The sequence below is a fragment of the Sinocyclocheilus anshuiensis genome, unplaced genomic scaffold (assembly GCF_001515605.1).
Source record: "Sinocyclocheilus anshuiensis isolate Anshui unplaced genomic scaffold, SAMN03320099.WGS_v1.1 scaffold413, whole genome shotgun sequence".
NCBI lineage: Eukaryota > Metazoa > Chordata > Actinopteri > Cypriniformes > Cyprinidae > Sinocyclocheilus > Sinocyclocheilus anshuiensis.
Genome location: NW_015536481.1, coordinates 1041122 through 1052643, shown reverse-complemented (window position 1 = coordinate 1052643; position 11522 = coordinate 1041122). Strand labels below are relative to the sequence as shown.

The window sequence follows — 11522 nt, the reverse complement described above, 5'->3', positions numbered from 1 at the left end:
TTTTCAGCATCATTACTCCAGTCTTCAGTGTGACATGATCCTTCAGAAATCATTCTCATATGCTGATTTGCTGCTTAAGAAGCATTTCTAATTATTATCAGTACTGTGCTGCTTAATATTTTTGTGGAAACTGTGATACATTTTTTTCAGGATTCTTTGATGAATAGAAAGTTCAAAAGAACTGCAGCTTTTAATACATTTTATGCGTTCTTGCTGAACAGAAGTATTATTTTTTTTCAAAATAAAAATCATTACTAACCTCAACATTTGAATAAGAGTGTATGATTTACTACATATGTTTATGCAGGCTGCTCCTGGATATCACATGGCAAAGATGATCATTAAGTTGATCACCTCCGTCGCTGATGTTGTGAATAACGATCCTGTGATCGGCCGTAAACTGAAGGTCATTTACCTGGAGAACTACAGAGTGTCACTGGCAGAGAAAGGTAACATACACCCTCACAGCTAACATAAGTATGAGATGAGTGTATTGATGAATAAATGTATGATTATGTGTTTTATGTGCAGTGATTCCAGCTACAGACCTGTCAGAGCAGATCTCCACTGCAGGGACAGAGGCTTCTGGGACAGGAAACATGAAGTTCATGCTGAATGGGGCGCTGACCATTGGCACTATGGATGGTGCCAACGTGGAGATGGCAGAAGAAGCCGGAGAAGAAAACCTCTTCATCTTTGGCATGAGGGTGGAAGATGTAGCAAAGATGGATAAAGAAGGGTAGGGAGTGAGACGAAAAGATTATATACTTGGAAATAAATGCTGAGTAAATATCATGCTATCTTTGAAGACATTAACCATTCCTTTGTGTGTGTGTGTGTGTGTGTGTGTGTGTGTGTGTGTGTGCAGCTATGATGCATTACAATATTATGAGAGTCTTCCAGAGCTGAAACAAGCCATAAATCAGATTAAAAGTGGCTATTTCTCACCGAAACAGCCTGAGATGTTCAGTGACATCATCAACATGCTGTTCCATCATGATCGGTAAAACACTCACGCTTTCTTTTTGAAATTCTTAACTACAAAATCCCTCACGCTCTCTTAAACTGTCCTCCAGGTTTAAAGTTTTCGCAGACTACGAGTCTTACGTGAAGTGTCAAGAGAGAGTCAGTGCTCTGTATAAGGTGAACATTATCACACAAACACATCAGAGATTCATTTAATGTTCAACATTAATTTCATGAGTGATGGGCGCTTTTGAAATAGTGCTTCATGAAGCTTCAAAACCTTTGCCATACTTTTGTTTCAAATCAGTGATTTGCAGCACATATCAAACTGGCCAGGTCACATGACTTTAGCGAACAAGGCTTTGTAATAGATGGTTTTAACTGATCTTGGGTCAGTTTTATAATGTCGGTTCAATTTTAATTAATTGAATAAAATTTAATCAACATGCATTTCTAATAAAAACAGACAGTGATAGTTTTTAAATGGCCATCATAAAAGGTACACCACGCGGCGGTTATTAAAGGCCTTCTGAAGCGAATCAATGTGTTTGTGTAAGAAAAAGATATATATTTAAAACTTTATAAATTGTATTCTCTAGCTTCCGCTAATTGTCGTACGCGCATTCAGGAGAGAGTGACGTTCCAATGGATGAACTATCCCTTTAATAAATTACACTTTTATAAAAAAAATTTTAATTGGTTTGTAAAAGGTGTCCGTATGCATGTTTGTAACTGAATCATTTTAAGAATTAATTCAGTTGATTCAGTTTCTAAAAGCATTGTTTCTCCCATCACTGCTTTACATTTCATTTAATTCAATGACATTCAGTGACACATCATCATTACTCATTTACTGACTCAGTTTGTTAATTTCCAGCTCCAAGCTATTTTTTCTGTGAAACACATAAGGTGAATTTTAAGAATCTTGTGATTTAAGATGTGAGACTTAAGTATGATTACACGGTTCTTTTCTATATAGCAACAGTTCAAAGTGACCATGGCTGTCAAGCTCCAAAAAAATACAAAGAGACCCTAAAAGTGCTATTAAAATGGTTCATATTTCGCTGTGTTGGACAGGATCAGAGAGAGTGGACTCGTGTGGTAATTAAGAACATTGCGGCATCTGGAAAGTTCTCCAGTGACCGCACCATTAAAGAGTACGCCACTGAGATCTGGGGAGTGGAGCCCACTGACCTGAAGATTCCTCCACCCAGTGAACCACGTGAAGCTCTGGAGGAAACCGCTCGCGCCCTGCGCAAGAACTGAACACGTCAGCATAGTGTCATAGGATCATGAGAAGACTTGTTACATTCATTAATATAATTAGCCTACTTAGTATGAATTCATTTTTAGTTTTTGCTTTCAAGTTTTTTAAATGTTCATGCATGACTTTCTAAAGGAGTGCCTTGTACTAGCAAAAAGCTCAAATAAATCTCATATTTTCATTCAACATTTGAGTCAGTTTATTCATATAGTCTTAGTAAATATTTTGATTTTATGGAAAATGTATTAGAAAAATTAGAAAATGACTAAGAGTGAATAAAGAGTGCATGAGAGGCAGAGGACAAAGAGCTTCATGGGTCAACATACAGACATTCTGCACTTTTATAGTACAAAAGAAAATGAAATAGTTTAACCAGAGCAAGGGCTTGCATCACCAAAGTTGTGGGTTCTAAATGAAATAGTTTTACCAGAGCAAGGGCTTGCAACACCAAAGTTGTGGGTTCTAAATGAAATAGTTTTACCAGAGCAAGGGCTTGCAACACCAAAGTTGTGGGTTCTATTCCAATGCTAAACAAATCGCCCAGAATACACTGTAAGCATCCAGCAAATAAATAAATGTAATATACACAATTGTTCAATGTTTATATTGGAAAAAAAAAAAAAAAAAATATATATATATATCACTTGTTTTGAACTGCCTATTCAGTCGAGAATCCTGAAAAAAGTATCACGGTTTACTATTCATCATCATTATTATTATTAAAAATAATAAGACATGTTTATAAAATAGACATCATAGTAAAACACAATCATTTTCAGCTGTGAGAATAAGAAATGTTACTTGAGCTTTGCCATCGCAGGAGTAAATTGCATTTTATAATATATTAAAATAGAAATGTTATTACAATATTACTGTTTTACTTTATTTTTTGATAAAGTAAAAGCAGCTTTGGTGAGCATAAATTACTTTTGAACTGCAGTGTAAATTGTATTACTACTCTGCAGTGCTTTGACAATGCTGTAAATCAAGCTAATAAATCCTAATTGTACTGATTTAAGAGTAAAAAAGCAAGAAAAACACGTTCAACAGGTGTGTAGTTCCATCGCTGCCCTGCCGGAGTCGCTGTTGCGCGCTGTGTTTCTGCTCGTCTCCTCCTCTTCCTCCTGCAGGGCCTTTCAAAATCTCCCTGACCGCCCCATTATAACAGACAATGTAGCACACTGACCCGAGCATTCAGCGGAAAGCCACCACATTCACAGCTTTAGCTCCAGCATCAGCTCCAAACACACACAGACCGGTTCAGTTTGAGCGCGAGCTCCGGATCAAACTAATGGACTTATAGCCGAGTAACGGAGAGAGCGCGCATCTGTGAAACCGCCGGGTATGTTCTGATGGGTTTAACTTTGACTTTATCACACATAAATCACAGCCATCTCACTCATAATAGATTCATGCATTCATTCGGCATGAACCTTTAATATTATGTGTCCTGCATATGGTTTTGAGTTTGTGCCGTGATTTGATTTGGCGATTCATTTGTGATTGCAGTATTGAAGTCCAGAACTTTGTTTCTTTAATAGTGAAATTTTTGTAATTATTTTCTTTCACCACAAAACATGTTTGATAAATGAAGTGAAATCGAAGTGGCAGTGTTCTTAGTATGGGTGTGTATTTTGCGTGTTTAATGTTGTGTTTGTGTATTTAATGTTGCTGTGTATGTATGTTGCTAAGAGTCACTGTTACGGACTGATGACCTCGATCGTCTGAGATTGCTGAATTGTAGCCATGTGATGAGGGAAGTAGTTTTGGTTTTCAACAGGTTGTGGCACTGTTTCTATAATGACTAATTGTTTAAAAGCCATGCAAAGCTAAGTGGAAACAGAATTAGGCACCACAGTGATGGAATGAGTCTTCTGTCTGCAACTGAATCAAACCATCTGTTCATTTAAATGTCTCCGATGATCATTCTGCAGTGTGTGTCTGTCATTGTCCTCCTTTGTGTCTGTGTCTCCCTGCTGGACACTTGTGTGATGCTGAAATCTCTATGATTGCTGATTATTTTTTATTGGATTGCTGAAATGCTGATGATTCTTTCAGTTTATTATGAGTGAATTACTACAGAGAGATTTCTCCGTTTTCTCTTTTTCTATTCTAGCCCTGTATGGGACCTGTTGCTTTCAGATACTATAACAGAGCTTCAATGGGTGCCGCTCGCTCATGACCAACAAAGCAGACTTTATACATGTATAGGATTTTATGTAGTGAAATTATTTGGGGAAAAAATATTAAAAATATTTATTCTAGCAGTATGTTTGTTGTATTGTGATTACTTGTGCATCATTTTACATGGTAAAATAAAAACTGTTAGTCATAGAAAACCTGCTTATATCAGAGAATTAAAAAATTGTGATTTCCAGATATCATAATTTGCATTTATGCATGTGGCATATAAAATTAATACAATTTAAAAATAATTGAATAATATTAATAATGTATATTAATTTTAAATAATAATAAATATTAAATAGAATTTAATAAGTCTGTTTAATTTGATACACAGTTCAGTTTGAGCACGAGCTCCGGATCAAACTAATGGACTTATAGCCGAGTAACGGAGAGAGAGCGCGCATCCGTGAAATGTATGATTAATAAATAATAATAAATATTTAATAAAAAATGTAATAAGTCTGTTTAATTTGATACAATTATGCTCAGTCTGAAATTATTTCTTAAAGTGGAATTTTGAGCCAATCTCAATTAAAATAATTATGAATAAAAATTTTAATGAAATTAATGCCAAAAAATTCAATATGATTATCATAAATGAATGGAAAAGACAAAGGATTAAATTGGATAAAAGTTGTGGTTACCCTGTTTACAGCTACTTTTGTATTAAAATTGATATGATATTATATATTACAGTCATATTTGTTCAGATTGTGATTTAATAGTATTTGACATAAATGGATGATTCTGTACATTTTATCTGGTTAGATAAAAAATGCCCCTGAGAATTAGTTCCACATGTTACCTCGTCCATATATCCGGGTGACTCTGAATCTGTTCTTTCTGAATAGAGGGACACCTGGCCACTCTCAGACGTCCTTGTAAGGGGCCGGTGATGATGTTATTGACAAGGAGCAGATGGATACCAAACCCCTCCCCTTTTTTGTGTTTGTGTGTGTGCACCATCCACTGAAGAATAATAAATGAATACACAGACTTCTATGCTTGTAAGGCTTTCAGAGGGGTCAGGGCTCCTTGGGACAAAAGACACCTGCAGCCGAGTGTGTTTGATTGTGTTGATCTCAGATGTTATAACTTGTGTGTCCTGACGTTAGCCTCTCTCATCTGTGCTCTGCTCTGCATTTAGCCCACAGATCTCTTCTTTTCCTGAGCGGAGGGATTGAGTGTGTCAGAAATAGTGCTGTAGGTCTGTATGTGCTCTCCATTTTTGTGGCTCAAGCTTTAATGTTCCATCTTGAATCTTATGTACTCTTTAATAGCTATGAGCACGAAGTTCAAGGAAATGTTTAAAGTCTTAAAAGAAATAAAAAATGTGTAATATTGGCCAATAACGTGTATGTACAGATATTTTGTGCACCCCTAATAAGCATATTATTGTACACTTAATGCAAAAAAATTGGTACCTGACATAAAAATGGAAATAAGCCCAGAGATGTAAAAGATTTCTATATACTCTTTATCCGACTGAAAAGGTCATGGAAATCCATTAGTCAGGTGTGGGAACGTTGTACTGCTGTTATGAAAGCTGTAGTCCTTTAATGGCTGACAGCTAATACAGCCTCCTTGGTAAAAGTGACCGGTGTGAGTGTGTCAAGCACTTGCGCTTGATCTCTTTGTTGCTCCTGTCCATTTTTTTGTCTCTCACTCTGGTTATTGATGGCTCTTTTTGCATCCTTGTGTTTTGAACAAGATGTTGGAGTTATTGTGAGTGGAGGTGAACTATCGGCCTAAATAAGCTAAATATCAGTGGATGGGATTTGTAATTCTGTCTATGTCTCTGTAGGAAAGGCTGATGGATGGAGTGAGGGACCAGTATGAGGAACGATTGAAAGAGGTGTTTGAGAGTTTTGATGGCAGTGGTTTGGGCTCTCTGAGTCCTGAGGAACTGACCGATCTCTGCCGGGCCCTTCAGCTGGAGGAGAACACACTGAACACACTCTTACACACACTGCTGGAGGACCAGATCCGTGCACGGGTGAGAGATAATAATATATACACATGCGTCAAATTAGTCATTTTATTTTATTTGAATGTCATTTTTTTGGGTATTTGTGTGTGTGTGTGTGTGTGTGTGTGTGTGTTAAATTTAATACTGAGACATTAAATACTGTTAATGGTCAAGAGAGTGTGGTTTACATTTCAGAAACTTTGTCATTTGTTCAAAACCCAAACCAAACAACTTTTTAGAGCATCTAAAACACGAGACTGCATAGTCTTGATAAACATTGGTGAAAAGAGGAGTGATTACCTGCTACTGTTTTGATTTACAGGTTGATTTTGAACAGTTTAAGGATGCGCTGATCCTTGTGTTATCAAGCACGAACACAAATGATCCAGAAGAATGTCTTGAACGACCAGGTAACATCCTTATAATATCTGGGCTGGTAACCAAAAGGTTGCCGTTTTAAACCATATAATGAACGGACATGAGATCATTAAACTTAATTGAGCATTTTAGATTATTGGCATTATTGGCATTTTGATCATGTAATCTTGCTTGCTGGAACCAATATTGTGTAAAAAGAGCAGTTTAAATCCTCAGTTTTATCAATGTCTCATTAAGTTGTATAGTTATTCCATTCTAAAAATATAATCGTCTTTGGATATTGGTATTACCATTGAAGCTCCCTTTTCAAACAATATCTATACATGCTTTGATGTTACATAAAAGTCACCAAAACCTTTAGAAATAAATATCTATTTATTAATTCTATATATCAATTTAGGTCTAATATAGTATATGTTATATGTTTACAGCTGTTCATTATTCGGTCTGCTTGATTTATGACTAATCTATCTACTATAATTGACACACAGTTTTTAATACAGGTTGTGATCAAGCGGTTCTGCTCAGCATTTAGAAATCATGATGTAATCAAGAATGTATTAAAAACCAGACAGCCTGAGCTCAGAGAGTGAAGGGAGGATGTAAGGTTAAATCTGGATTAAGGAGGATTATTCTGAGAACAGTGAGAGTGTAAATGAAGACTATTCTATCTTAAAACAAGCTCTTCTCTAATTATGACATCTCACAGTTAATGATGGTAGCCAGGGCATTGCTATGCGGTATGTTCTAAGTGTTTGCCTAATTATAAGCAATAGAAATGGTGATGCTTAGTAAACATTATTTCTTCATGAATCATTTCTGATTATAAACATTTGGTAGACAGCATTTATACACACAATGTATGTGTTACCCTGGGCTTCAATAAACAAAACTTGGCATTCATCATTTATTCATGCTCTCAAATGCATTTCAGTCACAGGTTTCTGAGGTGAACGATAAATAAACAGTTCACAGATTTTGTTCCTAAAAATGTCCTCCACTCTTATCAAAATGTGCCACTGGTTTGATTGTTACTAATATACCATGAATGATCTTGTAATGAAATCTGCAGAGTTTATGATATAGTTTGTTTAAACTCTGTGGTGCCCATATCCACTACTGTTCAAACGTTTGATGTGAAAATATATACTTTAAAGTAGCAAGGATGTGACAGTAAATATATTCATAATGATACAAAAGATTTCTATTTCAAATAAATGCTGTTCTTTTGAACTTTCAACGTATCCTGAAAAAGGTATCATGGTTTTCACAAATATATTAAGCAGCACAACTGTTTTAAACATTGATAATAATAAGAAATGTTTCTTGAGCACCAAATCAGCATATTAGAATGATTTGACACAGTGACACTGAAGACTAGAAAAAAATTACTTTTTAAAATGTTTTAAAATAAAAAAAACATTTGTAATATTTCAAAATATTACTGTTTTATGGTATCTTTAATTATTTAAAAAGTTGTCTGACCTGATATATATGTAAAGATATGTGATCATTAGACATAGTGATCCCTTGTGCAAAATTTGTGAAAGAGTAGCAAGTATTTTGAAAGTTGAACTCTTGTTAGATGTCACTGTGGAGGAATGCATTTATTTTTTTGTAAGTGTTGTAAGAGTCCTTTCATCTCGCCCCTAGATTCCCCAGAAGTCCAGCTATATATATATATATATACACACACACACACACACACACACACACAAGTCGGTACGATTTTTTAAATGTTTTTGAAAAGTTATTTATACTTAACAAGGCTGCATTTATTTGATCAAAAGTACAGCAAAACAGTAATACTATGAAATGTTATTCATTTTAGAATTCATTTTATATATATTTTTTACTCTAAGTTATTTTAAAATGTTATTTTTGTGATAGCAAAGCTGAATTTTCAGCAATCTTTAGTCCAGTCTTCAGTGTCACATGATCCTTCAGAAATCATTCTAATATGCTCATACAAAATCAAGAAACATTTCTAATTATCATCAATATTTAGAACCGTTATGCTGCTTAGTATTTTTCTGTAAAGTGTGCTACATTTTGTTTCAAGATTCTTTGAAAAGAACAGCATTTATTTGAAAATAGAAATCTTTTGTAAAATTATGAATGTCGTTACTGTCGCTTTTCATCAATTTAATGTGTCCTTGCTGAATAAAAGCATTAATTTCTTTTAAAAAAATAACTTACTGACCCCAAATTTTGAAACCATAGTGCATATATTAAGTGGACCAATAAATACAGGCATTTGTTTTGACATTGATTAATTGACAGCCAGTAAGCCTAAACCGTTACATTATAAATGATAAACAATCCACAATTTAATCATTAACACCTCTTGTTAAATGTGTTCTCAGCTCATATCAGTGCAATAGAGATGAAGATGACCTCTTTATTGATGTCTGCTACTTTCATATTGTTGCTCAGTACTGCCCCTCCTGGGGTTGTGATTGTCAGAGTTTTTCATGTGTGCATGTTATTTTGTTCTTTATAGCGCTGGAATGCTGACATAAGCATTTCTGAAGAGTTTGAAGCAGAAGGTAAGTTTAAATACTCTTTTTTTTTTTTTATTCCCTTATGCAAGACATTTACACTGGATTTTGTGCAGGTCAGCTGCACCTCTGGAACCCAGATGAACCCAGCACACCACGTGGCAATGCAGTGCCACTCTGTGACATGGAGGAGCGTTTGCATAACGCTTGCCATCAGCTCTCTCTACCCATAAACGGCACGGCCACACTGCAACAGCTACACACACTCTGCCAGCACATAGGCATTGAGGTATCATCACAACCTGAGATGCATTAAGTGGTTAAAGTGATAGTTCACCCAAAAATGAAAACTGTCATTTACCCTCATGTCGTTCGAACGCCATATGACTTTGGTTAATCTTCAAACACAAATTTTTTATGAAACCTGAGAGGTTTCTGTACCGCTGCTGAACATCCAGTGTTTACCATGCGTGATGCACTGTATGTATGTGTCAATCGTTGTTTAGATGGAAATAAAAACCTAAATCAAATCTGTTCATTATATAAAACGGTTATATCTCTTCACAAGACCTGGATTAAACAGCTTGATTCATATGGAATCATATTACAATCCCTTTATGATCTTTTTGGTTCCATTAAAAATCTTTGTTTCAAAGATTAACCAAATTCTTATGGGTCTGGGCAAACAGGGTGAGTAAATGAAAATAGAAAATAAATTTTTGGGTGAACTATGCCTTTAAGTACCATATTAACATGTGGTTCCTGTGTGTTTGAATGTTCCCAGGTGGACGAGGATCTGTTGCAGTGTGCTGATGAAAGCGCAATGGATGTACAGGAGTTCATCTCATGCATAATAAACCACAGCAAACCACCAACACCATCAGCATCTACACCCTACAGAAAATTAAAGAGACTCCATTCCACTCAGGTAATACACAAAAATAGGCTGTGTGCAAATATAAAATATAATATAATATAAATAAAATATAAATGCCTAAATATGTGTTAAACCTCTTTTCTCCATCTTTCTATCAAGTTTGATGAGTCGGGCCGTAGGATCTCATGTGCTTTGAGCAGTACAATCGGTCTGCGGGTGTTTTCGGATTTGGATGATGGATCAGGACATGCTCCTGTGGAAACTCTGCTTTACAGGTGGATGGATGAGGGAGTGGACAATAGCTCAGAGATCTTACAGGTAACATACATAGATATTGTGCGTCTTCACAACTCTGCATTTAAACTGAGATATTTGTAACAAGTTTTTGTGTGTGTCTGTCTGTAGGCTCTGGATTTTAATCTGGAAGGTAAAGTGAATCTGTCTGAGCTGACCGTTGCTTTAGAGAATGAGCTGCTGAGCACTAAGAACTCAATCCACCAGGCGGCGCTAGTGAGCTTTAAGGCAGAAATCAGACATCTGCTGTGAGTCCATGTATCTGAACTCTAGCTCATTCCAACTCTCACAGCTCACTCAAGCTCGGTCCAGATTTAGAGATTTAGAACTAGAACTGCTCCAGCGTACTACTGCATGATTCATATTTATAATTGGTATGATCATCCAAATAATAATTCATTAAATTCAACTACTATACTAATATTCACACCAGTTCATTATTCTTATTCACTCTAGAGTACTTTGGCTGTCTACTCTGCATCACGCTAGATCAGTTTGTTATTCACTCTTACTCCATCTCATTCTAGATCAGTGGTTCTCAATCAAGGGGCTGGGGCCCACTAGGTTGGCTGAGTACAATTCCAAGGGGTTCGTAAAATGACACAAAAGGATTTAAAATAAGACCAAGTATGTTTTAGAATAAGTTAATAAAGCTAAAAACAAGATGAAAACGGACATATTTCATATTTTAATTTGCTACCTCAACTAATTTTTTATTTAAAGGGGTCATATGATGCTTTTTTAAAGATCATTATTTTGTGTATTTGGTGTAACAGAATATGTTGACATGCTTTAATGTTCAAAAAAACACATTATTTTTCAAATACTGTACATTATTGTAGGTCCTCTATGCCCCGCCTCTCTCAAACGCGTCGTTTTCAACAAAGCCCCTTCCTTTGACAAGCGCAGTCTGCTCTGATTGGCCAGCTGACCCAGTGCATTGTGATTGGCCGAACACCACAAGCACTCGTCGGAAATGTAACTACCCCTTACCATAATCGCGAGCTTCATCTTTCAAAATAAATGTAAAGACAGTAAATAATGTCATTAGTTTTACCATCAGTTCAAGCCCGAAAGGGGAACAGA

General features: G+C 35.8%; 2 protein-coding genes across 2 annotated transcripts in view; both read left to right on the top strand.

Annotated features, from left to right (window-relative positions):
- LOC107683467 (glycogen phosphorylase, liver form-like) overlaps nt 1–2417 on the top strand; it is a 16274-nt gene extending 13857 nt beyond the window's left edge. Inside the window, exons 16-20 of the mRNA XM_016479528.1 lie at nt 308–449; nt 532–739; nt 869–1003; nt 1077–1143; nt 2044–2417. Coding sequence (XP_016335014.1) covers nt 308–449; nt 532–739; nt 869–1003; nt 1077–1143; nt 2044–2232 — 741 coding nt within the window. The 3' untranslated portion in view covers nt 2233–2417. The remainder of the gene's footprint in view (nt 1–307; nt 450–531; nt 740–868; nt 1004–1076; nt 1144–2043) is intronic.
- A 3619-nt stretch (nt 2418–6036) lies between these two features.
- The window catches only part of LOC107683831 (ninein-like), an 18589-nt gene continuing 13103 nt past the window's right edge, over nt 6037–11522 (top strand). The window contains exons 1-10 of the mRNA XM_016479883.1: nt 6037–6142; nt 6222–6413; nt 6709–6796; nt 8418–8433; nt 9131–9173; nt 9268–9313; nt 9382–9554; nt 10050–10193; nt 10302–10460; nt 10548–10684. Of these exons, the coding sequence (XP_016335369.1) occupies nt 6095–6142; nt 6222–6413; nt 6709–6796; nt 8418–8433; nt 9131–9173; nt 9268–9313; nt 9382–9554; nt 10050–10193; nt 10302–10460; nt 10548–10684 (1046 nt within the window). The 5' untranslated portion in view covers nt 6037–6094. The remainder of the gene's footprint in view (nt 6143–6221; nt 6414–6708; nt 6797–8417; nt 8434–9130; nt 9174–9267; nt 9314–9381; nt 9555–10049; nt 10194–10301; nt 10461–10547; nt 10685–11522) is intronic.